At 30.4% G+C, this 25417-nt stretch overlaps 2 protein-coding genes across 3 annotated transcripts in view; one reads left to right on the plus strand and one right to left on the minus strand.

Moving 5' to 3' along the window:
• The window catches only part of LOC134725940 (short-chain dehydrogenase/reductase family 42E member 1-like), an 82175-nt gene that overhangs the window by 55532 nt on the left and 1226 nt on the right, over positions 1–25417 (minus strand). The gene's annotated exons all lie outside the window — the stretch shown is intronic.
• Positions 1–25417, plus strand: part of LOC134725938 (sperm-tail PG-rich repeat-containing protein 2-like) — a 45376-nt gene that overhangs the window by 6750 nt on the left and 13209 nt on the right. The window contains exons 8-10 of one of the 2 annotated variants that reach the window (XM_063590240.1): positions 374–530; positions 6959–7212; positions 21819–22053. In XM_063590240.1, the coding sequence (XP_063446310.1) occupies positions 374–530; positions 6959–7212; positions 21819–22053 (646 nt within the window). The remainder of the gene's footprint in view (positions 1–373; positions 531–6958; positions 7213–21818; positions 22054–25417) is intronic. The other variant, XM_063590241.1, reaches the window with a different exon arrangement.

Raw genomic sequence — 25417 nt, forward strand, 5'->3', positions numbered from 1 at the left:
CAACACAATAAAATACCACTAAATGATGAGTTAATCATTGCCTCAATCTTCATATTTGACATTTTGTCACACATCATCATAAAAGAGACAAAAACTAAAAGATTTTACTATATGTCACCCATTATCATATGATTGTAAGTGCTAGAAATTCCATAATGTTTTTTACCAATTCTACAGAAAAGTATTGAAAATGACAATCTTTATTTTTCCGTTTTTTATGTAATTTTGATAAACATGATGTGAAAAGATTAAATATACATTTTTGTCTAAATTGCATAATATTAAATGTCGACATATAATATTGAAAATTTTATTTTCAGTTTTACATGTAAAAAATTGAATTTAGATATGTGCAATTGCTGTTTAATTACAGAGATTTACGCCTTTGAAGAAAGTCACTCCAGCACCAGGAGCTTACAATGATCCACGAAATGCATTTGAATCAATGAAAAGAGTAACAGGATTAAAAAGAAGTCCGTTTGGTCAGACATCTGTAAGATTTGAACCTAAAGGTCACAAAAAAAATCCAGGTAATTGACAGTAAAATGTCACATAGATATAATCTGAATGAGGATTAATACTGCTTGAAAGTGGTATTGTTGATAATTTTTTCATCATTGACATGTCCTTTTTTCATCATTTAATTTTTGATGTAATGAGTCTGTACTATTATTGACCATTGATAAGAAATACGGCCAGTGTTTAATTATTCAGTCGTTTAAATAATAGAATTGCATTGAATAGGTATCTTTTCGTTAAGAGTCTTTATATGTATCTAAGTGGTTAATTTTGTCAAATGTTCTTATTACTATTATTGGCTAAATCTTTTAAATGTACCGAATACAGCAAAAAATCGTTTGTATTTTTAAAGCCAAAGAAAGTTATTGATTCTATAGTTCCAATGTTACCATAGATCGTTCAAAAGTGGCATAAATCTGCAATTCTTGAAAAATGTCAGTATTATATCTGGGCCACCATCTTCTATATGATTTTGCATAAGGCAAATAATGTATCCAGTCATTTAGTATTTTGATTTAAGTTTGTTGTGATAGTTCAGTTAAGTCAAATAGTACAACAATTTTTCTCCCTAAAATAAAAAATAAATTCAAAAGTCATGGTATAATATAACTCGGAAATAACCAATATCCGATATTTTCTTTGTATCACTTTTATATATGCTCTTAAAAAGAGTTAATGATAATTTAATTGTTGACATTATTTAGTGTGTCATATTCCTAACGATATTTTAATTATGGCCTTGGATGTTTACACACAAAAGGATAATCAAGAGGTTGCATACCGAGCACCATGAACTAGAACATATGTCCATGAATAGACTTTCTAGTAACAATAGAAATTCACTAATTTTTTAGTCCATTTATTATGCTGCATAAAAAATAATGGTGAAAAAGTTTTACCAAAGATAGAAAAATATATAAATTTACAATAACTCAGAAAAAAAATGAGAAGGTTGGAGCACTGGTAAACTAGCAGACCTGTTGGTGTATACTGTAAATTCACAAATTTTTTCGAGTGCATTTATTATTAGGATATAAAAAAAATGACATTTGTGCTATTTATGTAGCAATGCTGCATACAAATAACCTTATCAAAATTTAAAGTGCGATTTTTTATTTTTATTTTAGCGATTACTATTCAGTCGCATTTTTCTGAAATGATAAAAAAAAGTTGAGAATTTACAGTAACTTTATGTGATAAAGTAAATCTATCATTGAAGTTAATTTAAATAAATGAATACCATCAGTAACCACATAATTCTGTAAAGTTTTCAATTGTTTTACAAAATAATTGGAAGAAGAGGGAATTAGGTTATGCAGTAGAAGTTGTTAATTGGGCTATTAATTTGAATATAAGTGACAGAGAGTTGATTTTCTACTGTTTTATAGAAAACTAATCAGATTACTTTCTCTCTTATATCATTGTTTGTCCTGTTCTTGGCTTGGATTTAATTGTGCAAAATGCTGAAAGTGATTAAGTTTGAAATTTCTTTGAAGTTGGATTAGTCACAAGCTATATTTTTGCTGTTAATGTGAAAATTAGTCAAAACCACTATTAAAGTTAGCATGTAGCAATATTTTAGGACCTGGGCGTTAAGTGGAAACTGGACGCCAGGGAAAATAAGCATGTTTTGTGATGCAGTGATTTTATTATCTTTTGACATTGACTATTGTGTACTCTTTGAATTAACAAAAAAAATTAGCAATACAATTGATTTAAAACCATTAAAGTCAACAGATTCATGTGTTGAGTTTTAAAGTGAAAACCTTAGAGACTATTATCACAATCTAAAATTTACATAAACAACCATCCAGTCTATTTTATATTTCTGGCAACATATTTTTATCTTGGCCACTATCTGTCGACTTTTTTGATTGGAGGACAAAATATGACCGTAAATCAGCTTTCCAATTTTCCATCTGGTGCACACCGTACAATCTGAAATGGATGTTTTTCATGTCACATAAAAATTAATCATTCCTTGTCATTATGGCTCAAAAGTATTTGTAGCTATGTGGATGTTTTATGCGAACATTAACTTTAAATATTGATATCTAAATTAGTAGGTCAATTTTGAAATTGAAAATATCCCATTCCCTTTAATTAATATCCAGTTCTGATACCAAATTACTTCATTCATTGAAAAGTTCCTGCACTAGAATTTCTACCATACCTGTAAGGACATTGGCATTTTATCTGATATATTCTGTAAGGGATACATGCTAGTTGAAGCACACCTCTTGGTTTGGGTTTTCTCGCTGTGTTTATGTCTAATTGGTGGCTTTGGGCTAGGTTGTTGTCCCTTTGGTACATTCCCTGTTTTCATTCTCTATTCTTATATGGTTAATTCTTTGTTAGGGAACAGTATCCTAAAGCTTTCATTTTTGACATGAGAGTAGATATAGGAAATATATATTTTGTCTGTAAATATTTGACAATATGGGTTTTTCTCTGACCTTCATCAGCTGTTCTTCATCTCAGGGTCAAGCTCAGTGAAAAAAAAGTTTCTTTCCTTTAGTCACGGCAAATGATATATGTACTACACAATCATGGTTCTGGATTTCCAGTAAAATTGACCACTATAAATAGCAGCAGACTTCTACCTATCACTATAATAAGACTCCATGTTGATAGTTGACTAACTCAGTATCATTGAGTTTCTGTTATAGATTTGTATCAGTTCTCTAATATTACTATAATCAATATGTTAACTTATTTGGTCCATAAATGCATTTTGTGGGTTAAATATCAGTCTAACTGGTTCCATCTTAACAGGAGGCCTTATATTCCAAGTATAGTCATTCAAGGTCAAATTAAATGATGATACAAACTGTACTAAAAAATAATTACAGTAAAAGCAACTTGTCCTTTGAACAGGTTCACCTGACCTTGACTGACTTTTGGGTTCTATTGATTTAATTTTTTTTGTTACTTTATTCTTTATTAATGCATGGCAAGTAAAGTCTTAAATGTCATTGAACCAGAAGTTCAAATTGTTAGACTGGATATTTCTCTCTGTCCACACACTAATACATTACAGGAAATTCTATTGAAAAAATATTTTACTTTATTTTTTATAGGTTTTGAGAAAAGGGACTGAGTTGTTATTCATATTGTTAATGGCTAAAAATTATTATTATATGGTTCTAGTATTGTTAAATATTTGTTACAATACAATACAACAATTTTATGATGTTTTTTCTGTACTGAGAGTAACATATTTAGAAGTGCTGAACAGCTAAAATGGCCTAATCATAAGTAATCTATGTCACAACCTTATAAATACAAAATTATTCATTGTGTCCATAAAACTGTCTCAACTAATTTTATTGACCATACCCTTGTTATAAATCACTGTTTTTCACGGAACACAAAAAATGGATTAAGTTTGTTATGGGAGTTCCTGTAACAATGAAAGTGAAAGTTTTGTCGATAATGGATAATAATTTCTACTTTTTACAGGCTTGATTATTGTATTTCTTTTGTTCACAACAAAATAGCCGGGATGCAACATGTGACCTCAACAAGACCACGACAGATGCCCCTACAATAAAAAATGATACCCCCCATAAAAGTATGTTTCCCTTGGTGACCAATCATCGGACAATAGCTAAAGATGGAGATAGGATTCAATGTTAAGCTTAGAGATATTCATTGCTTTTTCACACCTAAGTGTTTTTATTATCAGTATATTAATCAGTTTTCTCCGATTGATCATATTTTTATGGTCTCCATCGAATATTAATGATGTATGGAAAAAGCTTCTTTATATTAAAATACAGATGAGTCACTAAGTTGGATTTATTCAATAAGAAAACTGTCAAGACTCTGTATAAGGACAAAGTTTTTATATCTTTTGAGTAGAAAAGATCAGCAAATATACAAATGTAATAAATTGGTTAAATGCATATAAATTTGGCTACATTTTGAATATGATATAGTGCGAAGAAATAAAATTTGAATTAAAAGATATTTTAAACCATAACATTTTTAATCAGATGAAATGCAATAGGATTGTAAATGGTTTTTAGTTGAAATTATTATTAAACAAGTGAGGAATCTTAGTTTGTTTGCATTTCAATAAACATATTTCTAACATAGATGCAGAGAAAACTACCACTAAATTAAACAAAAAAGGAAAAAAGTAAACACTATCACTCAACAAATAGAACCAAAGTTTTTGAAATATCTTTTGAACTGAACAAAAGTACAAAAAGGTCAAAATAAAAGTAAAATCTGTGATAGACACATTCCTCTTCATGAATTTCAAGCAAGAATTCTGGTAAAACTGTTGCTAGAAGAAGTCTTAAAGTTACTGTCATATGAGAGATACTTTGAAATGAAGAAAGCAATGACAGTGCTGTTCCTTTGGTTTTCATAGTGATTTTATGTAATGAATTGATATGCAATAGCAATATCCTTTCTATACCATATATTTCCTTTATCAATGCATACTAACATTTAAACATTGAATAAGGATTTCTTACACTCCAAATCAATGTTTTGTGATTTTCTATTTCTTCTTTTTCTTAAAGATTATTTTGATTTTACTGTATTACTGATTACTCTGCTATTACTCTGCTATCAGTTAGCTTCTAAAGATAGTAACATCCCTTACCAGGAAATAATCTATATATACCTGGAAACAAGTCATGCCTTATTTCACAATGTAATTAGTTTCAGCAAAGATAAACTTAATCAATGTCACATAGTCTTTTGTTTCAAGATGTTGGCTTCTTTAATGTCGGTCAATGATTCTAATATCTTTCCATTCATAAAGTTTTATATGAAGAGTCTGTACAGTTTCACATGGCAGATTGTTAATCAAACAACTTTCCACGAGAAACCATAAGACATACACAGACTGCATATTTTTTTATATTTAAATTATGTTGAGGATACATGAGATGATCTGAGATCTAATAAAAACATAATATGTAGGTTACCATGCTAGTTCTCAAAAATAATTGAGGCCAAAATTGATTACTGATTTTTATGCCCCACCTACCATAGTAGAGGGACATTATGTTTTCTGATCTGTGCCTTTGTTCGTCCTGCTTCAGGTTAAAGTTTTTGGTCAAGGTAGTTTTTGATGAAGTTGAAGTCTAATCAACTTGAAACTTATTACACATGTTCCCCATGATATGATCTTTCTTATTTTAATGCCAAATTATAGTTTGTACCCCAGTTCCACGGTCCACTGAACATGGAAAATTATAGTGCGAGTGGGGCATCTGTGTACTATGGACACATTCTTGTTTCAAGTTGTTATCAATGAAGGAGTTTTATAGATTTGTATTCATGGCAATATAGTAGCAGTTTCATCCTGGGCTTTGATAAATACATATAGTGTAAAATTTTACAATAATTAGATAGTCTGAACCTGTTCATAGTTATTATCAATTAATATTGTACATATTGTTATGCTGCTATGTGTCCCCATTTTTTTGGCCCCTGACACATAATTTTCTTACTAAATGCAATTTAAAAAATTTGAAAAGTAAAATAATTATAAAAAATAGAAATTGAAAGTCTAAAAGTACAAATTGAGCTCTTCATTCTTTGATGTCAAACTTTTTTACTTTTTAATATAAAAATCAATAAAGACACAATATTAATGATGGGAATAGGATATCTGTTTTACAATTAGGTAACTTAAACAGCCATAAGAGAGAAACCGAGAGTAGAAAAACCATTACATCTTCAAAAGTCTATGCAATTTTATTACACCCAATTTTTTTAACAGCAAAATCTGTGAAAAGCAGAATAAATGGAGTGTTATTTCATGTCTTTCATGAAATATTGTCATTGTGAGGCTTTCAAATTAAGTGATATATTTCATTTTACAGTGTATCATATTATTTGTCTGTAGTTATAAAGTGGCATTATATTTTATGATGTGTTATACAAAGTGACCCAACAATCTGCCGGGGTAAAATGGTTCCAAGAATGGTATCTTTGTTTCATGTTCATTTAAAATAATTCTGCTTTTAATGATGTTTCGCCACCTTTGCCAAAAATATTAAGTTCTGTAATGTCTTAGTAATGGGTATTTTAATGCTTGGTATTATAGCTGTGTAATTGTAAGTACACATGTACAAGAGGAAGACTACAAATAAAAATTGGTTTAAGTGTAGCTAAAACTTTATTGAATAAAGTTCATTTATAAATAAAGTGCATTTTTGTGTAGAAAGATGTAAAGAATTTGCATGTTCACCTATTTTAAAGTATGGATCTTGTATCCGTTAATTATGCTCCACAGTAAAATTTTGGAAGCTTAAAGTAGTACTGTCTTAGTCTGTCCTTCCTAAATGTCTAATGAATATTTTCATCACAATTTTCTCAGAAATAACTAAATTGACTTGTCTAGTGTGAATTTTTTTTTTGGATGACATTGTGTTTCATCCATTTGACCATTGCTGGTCTATTTGAACTTCAGGTCCTGGAGCATATAATATTGTTGGTATGGGATCAGAGAGCATGAGAAAGGCCTACATTGAGAGTACTCGCAAGGGTGTGTTTGGCACAACATCAGTCAGAATAAAACCAATTACCAAAAAAGAGGAGATTGAAGTACCAGGTCCAGCTCATTACCAGATTAAAGAGAAACCATTTAGGACAAAGTATCCAAACCTGACTTCTACATTTGCTTCAGTTACGTCAAGAGTTGTTGAACCTCCACCAACAGTTAAGGTAATTCTTAGATGTCATATTACAGTCTTCACGATGAACTATAAAAACTACAGCCCCGGAGCTCAGTTTTTGAAAATTTTTAGTTAAATTCTGTTGGCCTGTAGATATGATTTTTACAGGCCCAAGAGCAATTTTACTAGCCTGGGCTGCCACTCAACGTGAAGACTGCATATACTTTACATTTTTTTTTAATTTTGTCTTTTTAGAGTAAAATAGGAAAGATGATCAAAATGGCAAAACTTATAGTTCTACGCATGCCAGTTTATGCAATCTACAGTTCATTTTATTTTGTCTTTTAATGTAAAAAGCACAGTAGAGGATTGAAATGGCAAAGCTTATACTTTATACCATTTAACATTCTATGTTGTTAAAAAAGAAGTAATGCTTGACACACTCATATACTTAAATACAAGAAATATCAACATCTCTTAATAGTTTTGTTTTTGATGAAATGCACCATTTGATCTCTTTGCCTTGTGTATTATCTAGAAAGTCGGCTGACTTTTCAGTTTGTGTAATATTTTGTATATTATATAATCCTGACATTAACTGTTGAACAGGATGATAATGTTGTATAATGCCTACAGTAACCACAACCTTCCATAATAACTGTTAAATATCATTACACATCAAGAAAAAGTGATAAGTTGATAATCAGCCCTATTTTCACCCTCTATTATAATTCTAAAGCTTCAAGTCTCCAATTTAAGGGTAATTTTGTTTAGTGTTATGTCCTGAGGAAGCCTTGGAGACTAAAGATCTTCATGTTACTATAGATAACTTTGTGATAACATTCATCAAACATAGAAATTTACAAGGTTTGGATAGCATCTCCCTGTTATTATTACAATACAATACTTTTTTTTTCATTTCTAGGTTACTTTTGTTGTAATTTATTGGTGACAGTTAGTTTGTACAAGTTTATTTGTTCATTTAAATTGACAACTGGTGTAATGTCAAAGCAAATTATCTTTATTGCCATTCAAGTAAGGAAAAACATAGAAAACATAGACTATTTAGTTATGTCTTTTCCATATCATCATGTATTTTTGTCATTAATGTTCAATTGTTGCCGCAGGGAAATCAAATATACAAAACTGTAGTCATTTTTGTTGAAAAAATAAATTGATTTATAAGTTTAAGTGCAATTATCATGAAGTTAGTATTTATGTAAACCTGTTAACATAAATTACTTGAATTTTTTATTTGATTTAGACCAATTTCCCTACTTTTAATGACTTTTGTGTTGTCTGCCATTGTTTTAAGAGCTTTAGTTCCTTGTTCACCTTGTTAAGTTTTTATTGACTGGCCATTCCATTACTGATTGGCTAATAATTGTTTGCTAAATGTTCAGTGACAAATATTTCAGGCAAACTCAGATTGGAAACAAGGTATACAATAGTTCTACATAGTGCCTCTTTTTATAAGACAGCAATTAGTTTTCCTGAGCATCAACATATTGCAGATAAACTTTAAATCTTAAAAAAAAGTTTTGACCTGCAAAATTTTGGTCAAACTGGCAACACAACAGATATTTCATAACATACACTAAATTAGTTTACTGTTTGAAGTGTAAAGTTACAATGGTCCTTTCAAAATATGGAAACAAAACATATCCTCACATTGAAATAAAAACATGGAATTTAATTGTTTAGTACTTTAGAAACAACTTTGAAAATTTAGGAAATATTTTTTTTGTTTGTTTGTAAAATGTTCCCAAGATCATAGACATTTACAAAATCTTGTCTTCGACATTCATGAACTATTTGCCACTGGACATAAGGCAAACAACAACCAATCAATATATAGGATAAATTGGGGATTATTTATGTTGAATGCAAAAGTTTTTGAGTCTTATTGTTCTTAGCCTTTATAAGAGTTACTTGTGATAAATTATTTACATGTACATATATTTTGATTTGATGTTTGTTGAATAACATTCCTGCATTTTTAAGCAGAGAATAAAAAGGCAGATGAGATACAGAAGTAGATGTAATTAAATAGTCTTATATAAAAAAAGAAATATTCAGAAATTGTGTTAATTGTTTCAGTGTTTGAGGATGCTGTATGATTGAGGTTGATATTTACATAAGTTTGATATTAAACTTTTGAAATAGTCCATAAGTGCTTTGTTGTCAATTACAAATAAAAAGAAAAAAGAAAAAAGACATCACCATATTAAAATAAGCAAAACACCAACTAGTCAGTTTTCAATTTTGTACTTTATTTATGCTGAAGTTAAAAGGGGGTCTCATTTGGGGGTTCTGATCCCAAATCCCACCTACTGTTTTGTCAGATTCCTGTATCCCGCTTACACTATGTACGTAAGCAATTCTCATTTTTTTCTCATATCCCCAGTCCCTCTAGATCCATTTCCCGTTTTCACGACACAATAATTTGACTTTCACGTGTCATGCCTATAAATAATCAGCCATCCTGCATCACGCTTAGACCCCAATGAGACCCACTTCAAAATCTCTTTTTATAATTGTTTACTTCATCTGACTGGTAATGTAATTAAAACATTACAGAATATTTGACTAATTGTAAAACCAATACTATCAATCTTATTATGATTGTGAGATATTTAGTGATAAATCTTAACTTTCCATTGTAAATCAGGTAAACTTTTTTCATCAATAAATAGCATTGTTTTAATGAACTTGGGAATTGGAAATTGTAGCAATATGCAAAGTAGTAGTCGGGCTGTAAAAAATAAACTGTTTCCACGACACTCTAATTAAAAAATAGTTTGAAACAAATTGGTTTGAAGTGTGATTTAGTGGTGTTCTCTTGTTTAATTTCCGTTTGTCTGTGATGAAGTGTTGATGGTATTGCTCTCTTTCATCATTGCATCATATTGAAATACACATAGGGGTATTGTTAAACTGCTCAAAATGGAATACGGTAGTTTGGCATCAATGGATTAGGTATTTTTGAAAGGCATCAAACTCTTTCAATGGCTAAACAGAAAACGTTGTAAATGATTTTTTTTCTTCAGTAATTTTGTTTGTTAATTTTGCTTTATTGGTCATACATGTATTGTATCATCTAAGTTTTCAACTTTTTGTGGAGGTACCTGTTTAAGGTCAATCCAGGAAGGTACACTGAACACAGCAACTAAACTTATCTTATATAGACATTTTGGTTGCCAGATACTTATTTACCCTTTAATATGTCCAATCTTTTGGTGGTACAATGTAATCAAAAATAGAAAATGTGTTATATCAGAAAGGAGCCCCATGTCATAACATGGTTATGTCCCTTAGACCTTTATCATTATCTTTGATGTGTATGTTTTTTCAATTAAATTAGATTTTATCCAATAAAATGAATTTGATTGCAGATTTCCTGTTGGTATTTTTCCAGCATATTTATGTCTCAGAATTAAGTAATAAATGTCTAAATTTTAAACAAATCTTAAAAGCAATTGCCTTTTATCTCATAGACTTAAAAGCAATTCATTTATAGATGGAAACTTTGATACAAACATAAGTTTACAGATTTAGGTCATAAAATATAAGGATTAAAACAGTTGTCATTTAAACCTGGAGGTTTTATACTTTTGTAACTTTTTTGTAAAATAGGCAAGATTACTGTTATCAAAGAAGAAGTCAGCTGTGATTTAAAGTTTAACATTAAAAATAAAACCTATTTTAGTGATTAGTATGCACCAGGGCACAATACACCTCCCTTGTCAGATAATAACAAGACTGATTGATTGTTTATAGCTCAAAATTACATTCATGTCTTCAAAAAAAGAAGATTTTTTTAATAGATACCATGCATTGGGAGGATGAGCAATATTATTAACAGTGCAACAATGTATTATTTGATGAGTTTTATACAAATATCAAAAGTTAGGAAAACTGTAAAAGAATCTTTCTCCGGGTCTTGGATTATAGCGGAAACATAAGCCCTTTTTTACAGCACAAAAGTTATATAATCACATGAAGAATTTGACTTGTATCAGTGTTTTTTTGTGTCTTTCTCTTTCTGTGTGCATTTCAATAGATATTGTAAAAAAAAAAAGGATTATTTATATCAAAAAGGCCAATTGAAAAAAGAAAAAGAGAAAAAACAACTCCTTTTTATGTGGGTGAGCTTAAAAAATTTAAATTCTCAGTTTGCATCTCTTCTAATGATTTTTTTGTGTTTTACCATTGACTAAGTTCTATTAAAATATAATTAAGCTTGAACACGCAGACCTCTATGTTAAAGTACAACTCTTACAGTTTTCTAGACTGCTATATATCCTTTTTTTAATGTGACAATTGATTTTTGTCAGAAACATTCCATTAATTATAAAAGTGATAGACATACAATGATAGAGTATAAAGGTGTTAATTGTAATTTCTTCAAAGGCTATACCATTGTACAATTCCTATCTAATAGACTTGAAAAGTGCAACACTAACTCCATTCCCAGGTTATTCTATATCATATCTCATTAAATATAGAATAGCTTTTTTTTTATATTTTCCTAGATACAAGTTTTCCCGAGAGATGCTATACTTTGACATCTGACATTGCTCTTTTCTCGCACATAACAAAGAGATGTAAATAATTCTTACAAAAAGAACGCATTTTTAACAGAGATACAGAAACTATATTTTCAAATTAATTTAAAGACAAAGTTTGAAAAAAAATCTTTGTTTGAGTGACAGGTCAATAATAAAAGTTACTCCCTTGTGAAATTGAACTTTATGAGAGAATGTTAAATAGAACAAATGCTGTAGTCCCTATAGAGCTGAGCCAATTATCTGGGTGATAGTTTCTAGGAATTGTCATTTTATTGTACATCTCTTATACCAATTATAGTTATCTTAAAGTGCCAATGTTTAGAATAAATATTGATCAATTACATTCTTTTATGTGTTTGACTTTGTATGGGACATGCTTTCCTAAATAAACATGTGCTTCATAGTTAAAGTAATTGCAGTTTTTACACTTTCTGTCTTTTCTCTACTTCGTTTTAATGTCAAGACTCCAGAACAAAAGAATTGTTATGATATAAAATCTGTTTATATTTTTCTTAAAGTAGAGGTAATTTTAAGTTGATGATATAATTTTTTTTTATATCTGATGTACAAAAATAGCCATTTCTCTCATAAAAGTACTACATATTTATTTTAAAATGTTTGAATAATTTTAAAATAATGAAAGTATCTCCCTCATGCACAGCTCTGATTGGCTAAACTAATAGGTCCTTTTTGATTTGATCAGCTTTTCAATATTTTGTTTTGGATTTTCAAATTTTGAAGTTATGAAACACCGAAGAGACATTAATTGTTCAAATGCATTTAGTGAAATAAAGTTTGTACTGCAAAAATTATTTAATACCTTATTTTCTTTAAAGTTATTCATTTTCTTTAAAGTTATTCATTGTCCCTGGTGTGATGCATTTAACATTTGTTCCAAAGAGTTATGCAGCTTATGTCCCTTGGAAATATCATTTATATGGAAAATTGCATTGGTAGAGCTCTCATGTGTACAATTCTTGCCAGATTTTTAAGAACTTTTATCATAGGTTTATATCAGCAATGTCTCAGTCAAGTTAGGTAGAAAATCGGTGTGGATCAAGAGTTTGTAAAAGAGTTATGGGGATGATGCCCCTTGGATAATAATATTGAACATTTCATTGTATAGCGCTCTCATGTGTGCAATTCATGCCAGATTTTTATCAAAGGTTTATAACATCAATATATTTTTTTAAATTTTGAAAATCAGTGCTGATCAAATATATTTAAAACAGAAGAATTTATTTCTCTAAGATATTAATTTAAAAAAAATAAGTTATTGCCCTTATCAGATAAAATGTGCAAAGCAGGGGACATTACATACAAATACAATAAAAATACTTTCAATACTTTCGCTATTTATGGTCCTAGATCAAAACCATGAAAAAACACATTAGAAAGAATTTCTAATTGATTTGTGCCTTGAACCAGGACCAATAATGATTAAACCCCTGAATAAGGCACGCTTTCATAAATGACATGAAATTCAGAAAAAAAGGTATTAAAATGTGTCCCCATAGTTTATCAGTAGTCTTTGATGTAATGAAATAGATGTGTGTTAGCACAGAAAAAATAGATATATTAGATTTGTAACTGTCAGTTAAATGCATTCAGGTACAGGCATTTCATTTACTTAATTTATAACATGCAGTTCTTTTATTTTGGAGTCAGAAATCTTATGTTCTTAGACAGAAAAAAAAAAAATAACAGACAAGTCTTCATATTTCTCATGAGAAGAAGCAGATAGAAATAAAACAGTGAGGTGTGTCCAACATATTTTTGTCTTGTTTAATTGGTGTTTTGTGGTGATTTGTCCATTATCTATTGATCTTTCAATTTGATCTTTAGGACATGATAATGGAATACATCAAAAGGTTATAAACTTTTGACATCAAGGTAAAAATTTGATGGGATAAAAACTTCTGATTTTTTGTAGCCTTTTGCTGGAGTCCAGGTTCATGTCGGAGAAAACAAGGTGGGCGATTCAATCATAATTTCTCAAATGTACCTCAAGGGCTTGTCAAATGCTGTCTATTTCCCATTTATGTCATAGTTATTATCATTAAAATGAAACAAGCCAGAACATAAATTACAATCTGTTGAAAAAATCAGAGAAGAAAATCCTCTTTTATCACAATATCTGTCAGTTTAGGAGGACTTCAACTGTCTAAAGGAGGAAAACATATTTAGAGCCAACAATTAAACAAAGAAATCTAGAACATTTTTGTCATTTTTCATACAAATTCCTTGATAACAATTATCAGTCATGATGAAAATATAATTGCTCTATTTTTATTTCTTTTCTAGTTACATAATTTAATATGTTTACATTTTGTTTGCTGTATGTTTTTTGATCTTTTGTCAACTCCTTATATATTTTGAATCTATACTAAACTGTTTCAAGCCAGTCTCAGATGTTACATTTTTGCTATGCATCCTTTATAGTCTAGTAGTTATCAATATTCAAATAAGCTTTTTCTTTAAACCCACAAAAAGAAAAACTTCCATCAGTGGCAGATCCAGGGGAGGGTTCCGGGGTTGGAACCCCACCCACCCTTTTTTTGGACGATCAATGCATTTGATTTGGGATGTATAGTTGGAAATCCCAGTTTTTTCTTGGTTGGGAACCTGTTTTTCTGTTTAATTGGAGTATCTAAAAATTTTAATAAATTTATAAATACAAGTATTAATAACTGTTTCAAGAATTATCAAAACATGGTATGATTTACATGATAGTCTCAGGATGAAATCAACCTTTACATTAAAGACTGTTACCCAATTTTTTTTTGTGTCTTTGGGGTTGCTGTCACAGTCCACATCTCCTTTTATTGGTACTTGTGGAGAGGGCATTATCCTGATAAATAGAGATGCCTAAGGGATAATAGTATTGACAGAAACATTGATAATGTCTGACCCACAGTTAGTATTACTGTCAAAAGGGGAGTCTATTTATTACAATTAGGCCCACTTCATTAAGTTTTCTCAAGAAAATCAGAATTTTTAACAAAAAGTAATTTGTCTTGGAAATAAAGTGATTTTCTTTTTATGTAAGATTGTTTGCAATACCAAATAATGTTAATTTTGAATAAATGCAATGGTGAAATTATGATTGAATCGCCCACCTTGTTTTCTCCGACATGAACCTGGACTAACCTCCCCTGTTTTGAAAGATAATAGATGGATGGATAACTTTAAATGAGCCAGTGGCAAACATTACATGCAAAATTACCAGGTGGAAATGTTTGACAATGATTTTTTAAGTTTTCTTGTCCCAATTAACCATGGAAAACTACATACAATTTTCCTTGGTACAGGTCATCCAGGAATTAAAATGTTCAACTTAATTTCTATCAGATTGCATGCAGACTGGAAAAACCTCAAAATCATGTAAAATTGGTATCTACAAAAATAAATGAATCCACAGTTTATTGTGCATCCCCATATTACCTATAATCATGTATATTTCTACAGATTATATGTTTTTTGAATGTTGCCAAACATTAGCTTTCATCAGGCTGAGTTATAATTTTAGTGATAACATAGGAAGGAAGTTTGCATTACTTGTAATTCTTTAGTCTTTATTAAATATTGTGATTTTACAAGCAGTAATGCATTGATAAGATTTTATCAGGGCTTAGTAGCAAACTTGTTTTATCTTTCTTTTCTGTATATGATTTGAATTTTATGTAGTTTGTATATTTATCATAAATATATGATCTGTTTTATTTCATAATACTGATTGATGTTATTTTAACAAGTTTTTAGAGTTAATTTGATATTTAAAGTTTCTTATTCTTAAAGGTTCGCCATATATATATATATGCATGCATTTACTTTTGATAATGAATCTAGAATTTATTTGGCAAATTTCTTATGGGAGGAGCCATTCCACTTGTACATTCCTGTATAATTACATTGTCATCTTTTGATTGAAAAGATTCCAAGTTTTAAGTGTTTTCACAAAGCAAGCATGTAAATTGGTTGTATGGATCTTATCAAAATAATGAAAGTTAAAAACAAAAAATAAATGATGACAGTAAAATTATAAACCAGAAAATTAACATAAAAAAGATTCCCCCTGAATATTTATATCCATTTTGTCCTATTAAAACTGCCATTTTATTGTTATTTGGATAATATCATACCATTTCAGTTGATGTGTGAAATGAAAAGAAGTTGATCATTAGCCACTAGTTTGACCACCTTATGTTGTGTCTCTATCCTTTGTCCAAAAAAAGTGTTTTATTTTTCAAACTCATTTTCTGTCACTATTATATTTGAGAATTTATGGTTTATACATTTTGTAATGTAAGAGAATTTTCACTGGATATGTTTCATCAATAGATTTGAGTACTGGAGCAGGAATAACTGTCCCTTCCTGAGCATATGAGTTCACATATTTTTTGTGTGTTTGGTTTCTCAACACTTTAGTATTTTGTTTTGTGGTTGTGTAATCCGTTTTTCTTTTGGCCATTAGGTGTTGATTTTTTTAGACCTAAGGTTGACTGATTGCCCCTTGTTATGTTCTACACTTATTTTTTTGCGATTTTTCTGAAAATTATGGCCTTAGGCATAGAGGATCATTGGCTTAGAAGTCAAATTATTTTCGTTTTAATTCTTTATAAATACATGTAATACGTGAAGTGATGTAAAGTTTATTGGTCTAAAAATTGGACATCTGAATAAGGGTACATGTTGAACACCCAAGGTAAAGGCAAAACATTGAACATTACAAGTGGTCATCTATGGACCCCTCCAAGAATAAGTCCAAATTTTTTTTATCAACAGAGATAACAAATAAGAAAATGATATGCTGACTATAATTTCTGGATAAAATGATGAAGAAATAATGACATATATTCCATCAACATAAGATTTATACTGAAATTCAAATCTATATTGCATCCATTTAATTAAAATTTTAATCAGAAATTTTAATAACTCCTGCAAAGTGTCTTTCATATCAAAGTTTATTAAACTGAATCAAACTTATGTAATGTTTTTTTTTCTTTAAAAAATCTGACAGATGCATATAAAATTGGTTTTTTTAACACATTAATCGATGACATATGAAAAACAATACTGAAATTGATGTTGAAAATAGATTCGATATCAGAAAAGAATTGTAAAAATATATCCACTTTACAGCTGCATTATGGATTTCAATCAATGAAACTCTGAAATCAAAGATGTGGTATCGGAGTGAAATATACAACTTACGACAACTGTAACCCTATTGATTAGATCAATTGAAGCATCTGCGGAATAGTTAAGGTTGTACCATACTATTATAGACAAAGCCATTAAGACAGAAGTCAAAGAGCCAATTTCTTATAGACCCAATATCATGCTCTTTACAGTATTGCTACAATTGATTTCCACTTTATCACACTTGTTTCAATTTTTAATCAGAGTTACTCTGGTACGAACCACGGAGAGAACAGTGACACTGTAACGTCCCTGCGACAGAGTCAGTCACGGTGATTTATGTTATGACGGTCAAGTTAGGGAATAGTTATCTGAATGTTTAGTCATATTTACAGCAATACATATTTCACCGTAATGGATTGGCGTAATAATAGGGCTTTACATAATAGTATTTTGTTGCAGATTTGGATGATTCAATCGAGTTGTGAGATGAGATGGTGTATATTGGTATAACCCAGGTTACATTGTTTTGGAGATTCTATTAAATGATAAAACAAATGTTCTTTCTAACAAACTGTTTATAAATGTCAAATCTGCCAAATTATATTGGCATTGTTTCTAACAAGACCTCTTAACCCTATTGTAAAGTACAATTATTAAGGAACCAATGTAAATCTGAGAATCTGTGCCAATAGAAATACCATCAGCATTTTATCATGAGTATAAATCGTAGTTTGATTGGCTATGACCACTGTACAATACTATATACTTTAAAAGATGAGTGAAAATGATTAGTAAAAATGATCAGCTGTTTTTGTTGCCTTCTTGTTTGTTGAGTACTGTGAGTACTGTTTATAATTAATGTAATAATAAGAGTTGTCTTTCTTAGTTTAAATAGTTTTCTCTTAAAATAATGTCAAATAGCTCAAAGAAAGAAAAACCAACTGCTTTTTAAATGTTGATTCTTTTAATTTCATCAGCTGTTTGTCTTTCCTTTTCTCTCTAGCACGTATCTGGGTTTGTTGAGAACTTTTGATAATTAAATGTAATAATAAGAGTTGTTTCTCCTAGTTTAAAAAGTTTTCTCTTAAAATAATGTCAAATAGCTCAAAGAAAGAAAACCAACTGCTTTTTAAATGTTGATTTTTTAAATTTCATCAGCTGTTTGTCTTTCCTTCTCTCTAGCACGGAACTGTCAGCTGCAAATAAAATGTCAAAATTTTGTCCGACTTATACGAGGGTCAAGACTAAATCCTCAGAATTCGGAGCTGAAAAGGGCATCCGACTTATAGTCGGATCGACTAATAGGAGAGTATCTACGGAACTGTTTATAATTAATGTAATAATAAGAGTTGTCTCCCCTAGTTTAATAAGTTTTCTTTGATATCGTCAATTACCTCAAGGATCAGTATACTAAACAAGTCTGAAAAGTAAAGTTGTTCTGTATAAAGTTATAAAGGAAGTTGTTTATTAAAGTATTTAGGAGAAATCATGTTCTGATTTCCTTCAATTAAGATTCAATAATCAGTTTGGCTAACTTGTCAGTCAAATCTTGATTGTAGCAGAATAAAAACAATGTAATATTGGCCATATGCTACACTAATGTTTATGTAACAGTTTATAAACAGCTACCCTAACATGAGTCTGTGTTTACAATGTCTAATAACACACAAGTGGTCTGTGTATCTGGTTAGACAAACTTTTCTCTGGTTACATCCCAGCTATTTATCTCAAGTACCATCTAACCCATCAAGACACAGGACAATTTGACATTAAAAATTTATTTTAATGTCTTTAGATCTTTTAAAAGATATACAATTACTTTTATGTTATTTTATGGCATATAAATTTTGATTAGTTGTATACAAACTTGTGACTTGATTTGAACTTGTTATTGGTTTATGACCTGGGCAAGTCAATAAATTATGTATTTTTATGTAAATTATCCTGTTTCAGAAAGGTTTTATTATTAATCTGTAGTGTATTCTTTAATTACTTTGTCAATCTTTACTTGGTATATGATATGTTTTTCACACAGCTTACCTAAGTAAACTTTAGAGTTTGATATTTTTGGAAAGCTCCACAACTGTATCAGTTGTCCCAGCCCCATTTCTATTGATTTATAGCTATATTTTTATAATTTTTTTTTTTTATCAAAATATTATCTCTATAATGGAATTTTTGGCTTTAATGTTATCTAGTCTGTCAACTTGACTGGAAAGGAAATTACTATTCAAGATATTTTACATTAATTAGTAAAATATATGTTTAAATTATCCTCACACACAAAAATATGTTTTAGCCTGAAAAGATCAAAGTAAATTTTAGACTATTCGCAGTAGGTGTCATATTTACAGTGATTTTTGAATACGATGTTATGTATGACATGACTTACTGCAGTTATTAGCATGTCAGAGTGACCATATAATAAGCTTACAGCTAAATACTTGACATCTTAATGCCTCCTCTCATTATAGTTTTCATATGATCTACCTTCCAAGGTTTATATTTTGACATAAAGGTCCTCCTTAATTTGTCCAGAGCTTAGTGGCTATGTTTGATATGATTTATACACATTTTTGATTTACAATGGTCAATTTTGGCACTTGAGACAAACACCTGAATATGTGGTCTAAATCTGGACCTGTGATCGTAGTACTAATACCAGTTAATTTGCTGTGGCTATAAAAGAGATATTGTACATGTTTTTCCTGTAGGCATGAATGCATATTATCCTTCAATAATTGATAATATTCTGTCTTGTGTGGTATGAAGACACGCACATACATGGTTTTACTAGTTAATTGGCCTATGAATAGCTTGTCACTCTTTGTAAATATATATGAGTTGATTTAATTGTTATTGGTAAATCATTAAAGAAAAGTTTACAAATTGTGCAGTTACTCTGCAACTTTGTAATTTATTTTAGTGCAAGGGAAAATTAATACGATTTTAAGATTTTTAATGCATTCGGACTAATGTAAGAATATAGTACGGAATATAGTGCATAATTATATAACAAGGGCTACAGATACAGGACACTTTAAATTTCTAATTTCCGAGTTAACTATCCTCGCTTAAGCAGAAGTCAGAAGTTTTTCCATTCTTATTCTTAACCTTTAAGTGTTTTTTGTGTAATTTTCCATGGTATTTTGGCTACTGGTCATTTATTAGTTACAGATGGTCAGATATAATGCCATGGTTACAAAGGTAGAAAAAACATGGTTATCAAATTGACAATGGTCAACCACTTGAGATTTAGACATTAGCTTGGTTTACCATGGTCAACCATTGTCAGATGTGAGACCTTGGTAAACCACTTGAGATCGAGCTTGGTCAACCATGGATGAAATAGTGGAAAACCAATAGTAATAGTGGCCATTTTGTAAATCACATCCAACCATGGTTTGAGCATGGTTATCAATGACCATGATCAACCATGGTTGCATATTGACAGGGGCGTATCAGTTGGAAATGATTTTAATACAGTGGTTGTTCTGGATCTTATATAGCTCCACAAATTTAGGATAGGTTTCTTTTTTATGTGTTACTAAGTGTCATGTAATATTGGCTCCCGGACATTAAGTTGTTTATAACATCATCTAGAAATTATATTTTTTTTTAGGGTTTATTTGTTTTTTCCATAATATTTGTCAGATCTATAAGAATTGAATTTTACTGATTATTACAAGCAGCACTGAAGTTTGTGGTTTTAACTTTTAAATGTTTATGATTGATGTAATTAGGTGGATATCAAACATAGCCTCAAGAAAACTAAAACATTTTACTGATGACTTGAATGAAAATTCATATCAAATCATCAACAGAATAGCAGTTTTTAGCAAAATAACCAAAAAATATAAATTCTTCTGCAATGACACAGAAATATTGTCATTTTTTGTACAGTTTTGAACCATCCTCTTTGACAAAGGGATGATTAAGAACATGTTAATAGTTTTTGTAAAATTATCATGCACAAAGTCTTGTTTATAATTTATTTCTGATAACCATAGACATAATTCATCATAGAACTACATGATTAGACAATTAGTATTTGACATTTTGGAAATGTAGATAATTTTGTTTTCTCATAATAAATAGGTTTTTTTTAACTTATATTTTCCTTTTTGTCTTATCCAATTTCAAATTTCTGTTGTTGATAGTATATAGAATAAAACAGAATTATCAGACAGAGTTTTTGACATGTTTTTGTTCCTTTCTCAAAGCCAGAATCTTATTGATTGTTATCATTGTCTTTATGGCTTGTTTTTTCTCTCATATATTTAGAGTTTGGTATAGAGATCTTTTCTTTGATTGCATCAGTTAAAAATATTTACAATTGTCTAGATTTAAGGTAATTGAGAGGAGGTCCTTAGAGGGCACACAGATTACTCCTATTTTGGCATAAGATATGTGTTTTTATTACATTTTTCTTATTTTTGACAGAGGGGCACCTTTTTGTGCATTATTGTTATTTGTGCTCTTCAGGACCCAGCCCCCCTTTTTGAAATTCCTATATCCTTAACTGACATTCTCTTCCTTACAGACTGTTCTTTGACTATTTCTTAATTCTTCAGATTGATGTTATCTTCATGTTTATGCCATGTATCGTTTTATAAATATCAAAGAAACCATGCTCTTGACTCCAAACTAGGTGCTTTAAAACTTCGTTGTCTTTTGCCTTTAAATGTCCATTAGAAAATTTTATGAATCTATGCAAGGATTCACCAATATGGCTAAATACAGTTTCCAGCGTAATATTCATATGTTGGTTAAGAATGTGATTTTTCAGCATCTTGTATGCTTGATATTAAGCCATGAGTTTCGGGGATGATGTCCCTGACCTGTTTTGGTCAGATATCTTGTTTTGTAAGAATATTAACTATCATTTATGTTCTGTAAACCTTTTTTAAAATTATAAAGAATTGTTTATTTGTAGGAACTGCCACCACCAGGTTCTTATGAAGTCAGTCAATCGTACCAGAGATCACAGGTTAGAATAGAAAGAGCCAAACCAAGAACTGATGATGCTGGTAGAAAACAAGGATCCTTCTTAACTGCTGCTTCAAGATTTGCACCAGCAAGAGATACAGTGGTTCTACAGCCTGATCTAGAAAATCCAGGTAAGTCGGCAAGAGATACAGTTGTTCTACAGCCTGATCTAGAAAATCCAGGTAATACCTCTCATATCAAATCAATGTTGGTAATCTTTGAAATTAAGTCTTTTCAACACTTTCAGTCATATGAATATCCTCAGTTTTGAAATCTAAATGAGTTCTTCATACCTGAAATTTTTTTATTCCTCAAACCAAAATTCCCAAAACTCATTTTTATATATTTAAATTTTCCTAAAAAATGTCATTTTTGCTCTTAGTAAAAGATATTGGTACTACATGATATACCACTTAAGTAATTTCCTTATTTAATGTTCCACTAGAAAGTTTATTCCATTAACTAAGACTTCCTCTTTTTATAGAACTTTTTTTTTCAACAGACTGTCGGCATCCCAATGGGAACAAACTGTGCCCCTCTACTTGCTGACTTGTTTCTTTATTATTATGAGGCTGACTTCATGCAGGAACTTCTTAGAAAGAAAGATAAGAAGTTAGCAATATCCTTTAACTCTACTTTCCGCTATATAGATGACGTTCTTTCACTAAACAATTCAAAATTTGGTGACTATGTGGATCGCATCTATCCCATCGAATTGGAGATAAAGGATACTACAGATACAGTTAAGTCGGCTTCATATCTTGACTTACATCTAGAAATTGACAATGAGGGTCGGTTGAAGACAAAACTTTACGACAAAAGAGATGATTTCAGCTTTCCAATTGTGAACTTTCCATTTCTAAGTAGCAACATTCCAGCAGCACCTGCATACGGGGTATATATCTCCCAATTGATACGATATTCCCGTGCTTGCATTTCCTATCATGATTTTCTTGATAGAGGGTTACTGCTCACAAGGAAGCTATTAAACCAAGAGTTCCAAATGGTGAAGTTGAAATCATCCCTTCGTAAATTTTACGGACGCCATCACGAGTTGGTTGACCGTTATGGAATAACCGTTTCACAAATGATATCGGATATGTTCCTTACGTCGTAACTACAATCCCCTTCCCTTTCATGAATTTGACCTACCGAATTAGACTATTTACCGGATTTGTAATCACATAAGCAACACGACAGGTGCCGCATGTGGAGCAGGATCTGCTTACCCTTCCGGAGCACCTGAGATCACCCCTAGTTTTTGGTGGGGTTCGTGTTGTTTATTCTTTAGTTTTCTATTATGTGTCATGTGTACTATTGTTTTTCTGTTTGTCTTTTTCATTTTTAGCCATGGCGTTGTCAGTTTGTTTTAGATTTACGAGTTTGACTGTCCCTTTGGTGTCTTTCGTCCCTCTTTTATAGTTGAGGTTAAAACTGGGAGTGATTTCAAACTGGACTCTGTCCAAGTATATACTGACAAGATGACCGCAGTAACCCTCCAAAACAATTTGAACTACTTTGAATTTGTATAACTGTACTTTCTGACATGGGAGCTGATTAAAATACATAAACAAAATCTAATTTAGTTCAAGTTTGTGTAAATTTTTGTACCGTGTACTTAAATTTACTTCTTTTGAAAATGACATCTGTTTTAATTTCGTTCATTTGCAAGTGAAAAAAAATGGTATCTAGAATTTTACTGGAGATAAATTTGGTTTATAATGTAGAGCAAAAGATTAAGCAGTGTAAAAGAAGAATGATATAGAATATCTGCTTTCTCCGTGAATTTATTTACATACTTCAAATATAAAGTAATGGCATGAAATATATAAGTTTTTGAACTTCAAACTTAAGTTTTTTAAAGCCTATGGCGGAAAGAGGATTTTTTTCCTATGAGTAAACAGTGAGTCACGATGAAATCTGTTTCTTATGTTTATTTCTTCCTGTTGAAAACTACAGAATCTGTTTTACTTGTAAATTGTTGTGTTGACATCCTGGAATACAAATTTCAAAATAATATCCATCTATACAATACTATCTTATCTTAGCCATTAAAGCAAATCTGACAGCTACTCAAATGCATTTGCAGTTCAACAAAAATGAGAGATTATCTGCATGCACAATTCCATTTAGTCAAGTCACTACCAATCAATGGTAATCTTGAACATGGCAGCAAAATTAAATTTATACAAGATCTTTTGAGTATTTTACAAAGATTGCATCAATTCTGAGATAAACCAGGAATATTTCTGTGAATGCATCCAAATGATCTACTTTGGGTATTTGCAGCTAATTTTAAAACAGACCACCTTGTTGAAATTAAAAGATATTGACAGGTTTATGAGAATTATACAGTTAAGTTTGACTTGGAGATGCTTTAGATATTGTGCAACTGCTTCAGGTCTTACAAGAACAAAAATTATCACAACATTTGATCTAAATCTAACTGTCTCTCCTACTGTAATTGGTTGTCGCCAGCAGCTGCCCTTGTTAAGTGTTTAACTTTGTTGCTGCACCTGAACATTTAGTGGAGGATTTAAGGTTCACTTTAAAATCCTGATTAAATCTGAAAGTCTATAAGTATATCTTGTCTTGAGAGAAGACTGCAAGGCTACATTGGATTAAGAGTATCCAGTTGTAATTAAGATGAAGAGAGATGTTAAGTATGGAAAAAAAAGTTTATTTGTCAGACATGCAACTGTTCTAGCTATAATACTAACAATCTCTTCAAGACATTTGACTTAGAACTCCTTAATACTGAATCAGATGTTAATATTTAATCTGATTAACTAATTAAGTTTATATGTAACCGTTAAGATCTAAAGAGACGCCTTCAGGGTGTCTAAACCACCTCAAAAGTTTCAAAGTGGGACTGTAGTACCTTATTTGCTTTGAGTGCGGATTGTTGAAGGCCTACATGGGTTAACAATTAAAACTTATCGCTTCGTCACCAAACACTGAGCATAGGGAATAATAGCCAAAAAGAGTTAGAAAATATGTCCCAATTTAATGACTTGTTTTCTTGCTGACTCTTACCTTCTTAGCCAAAACATTCAAGATCTGACTCGAATGTGTTGGTCTAATACAAGGAAGGGTTACTATTTTTTCCATGTTTTCAACTTTTGTTTTCATTTATTTCATTTGATTCAAGTTTTTTTTACATGATTTTGTGGTCACATCAATTTGGATTTATTACTCATGTTCATGATGATGTACCCGGTAAATAAAGGCAACGGTTTATATTTCGCTGTTTAAAAGTCAGAAATCAATTATGTGAAACAAATCAGGGTCTCAAACAAAACCCGAGGGAAACATATTATTATTTTAAAGCTTTAGAAACATATATAGAATTAGGGTTTTGATCCCTATGAACATCGAACTGTTGTAGGTAAACTGATAATGACATGGTGCCATATTTTTTTTTATATATTTGCTTGACCACCTCATAAGCATGGTCTATGTCTATGTAGGATTTTTGTATTAATGTATACCAGAAAATAACTTCCAACTTCTCCTGCAAAGTGATTTACTAGTATTTTAAAATCA

The sequence above is a fragment of the Mytilus trossulus genome, chromosome 7, assembly GCF_036588685.1.
Source record: "Mytilus trossulus isolate FHL-02 chromosome 7, PNRI_Mtr1.1.1.hap1, whole genome shotgun sequence".
Classification (NCBI taxonomy): domain Eukaryota; kingdom Metazoa; phylum Mollusca; class Bivalvia; order Mytilida; family Mytilidae; genus Mytilus; species Mytilus trossulus.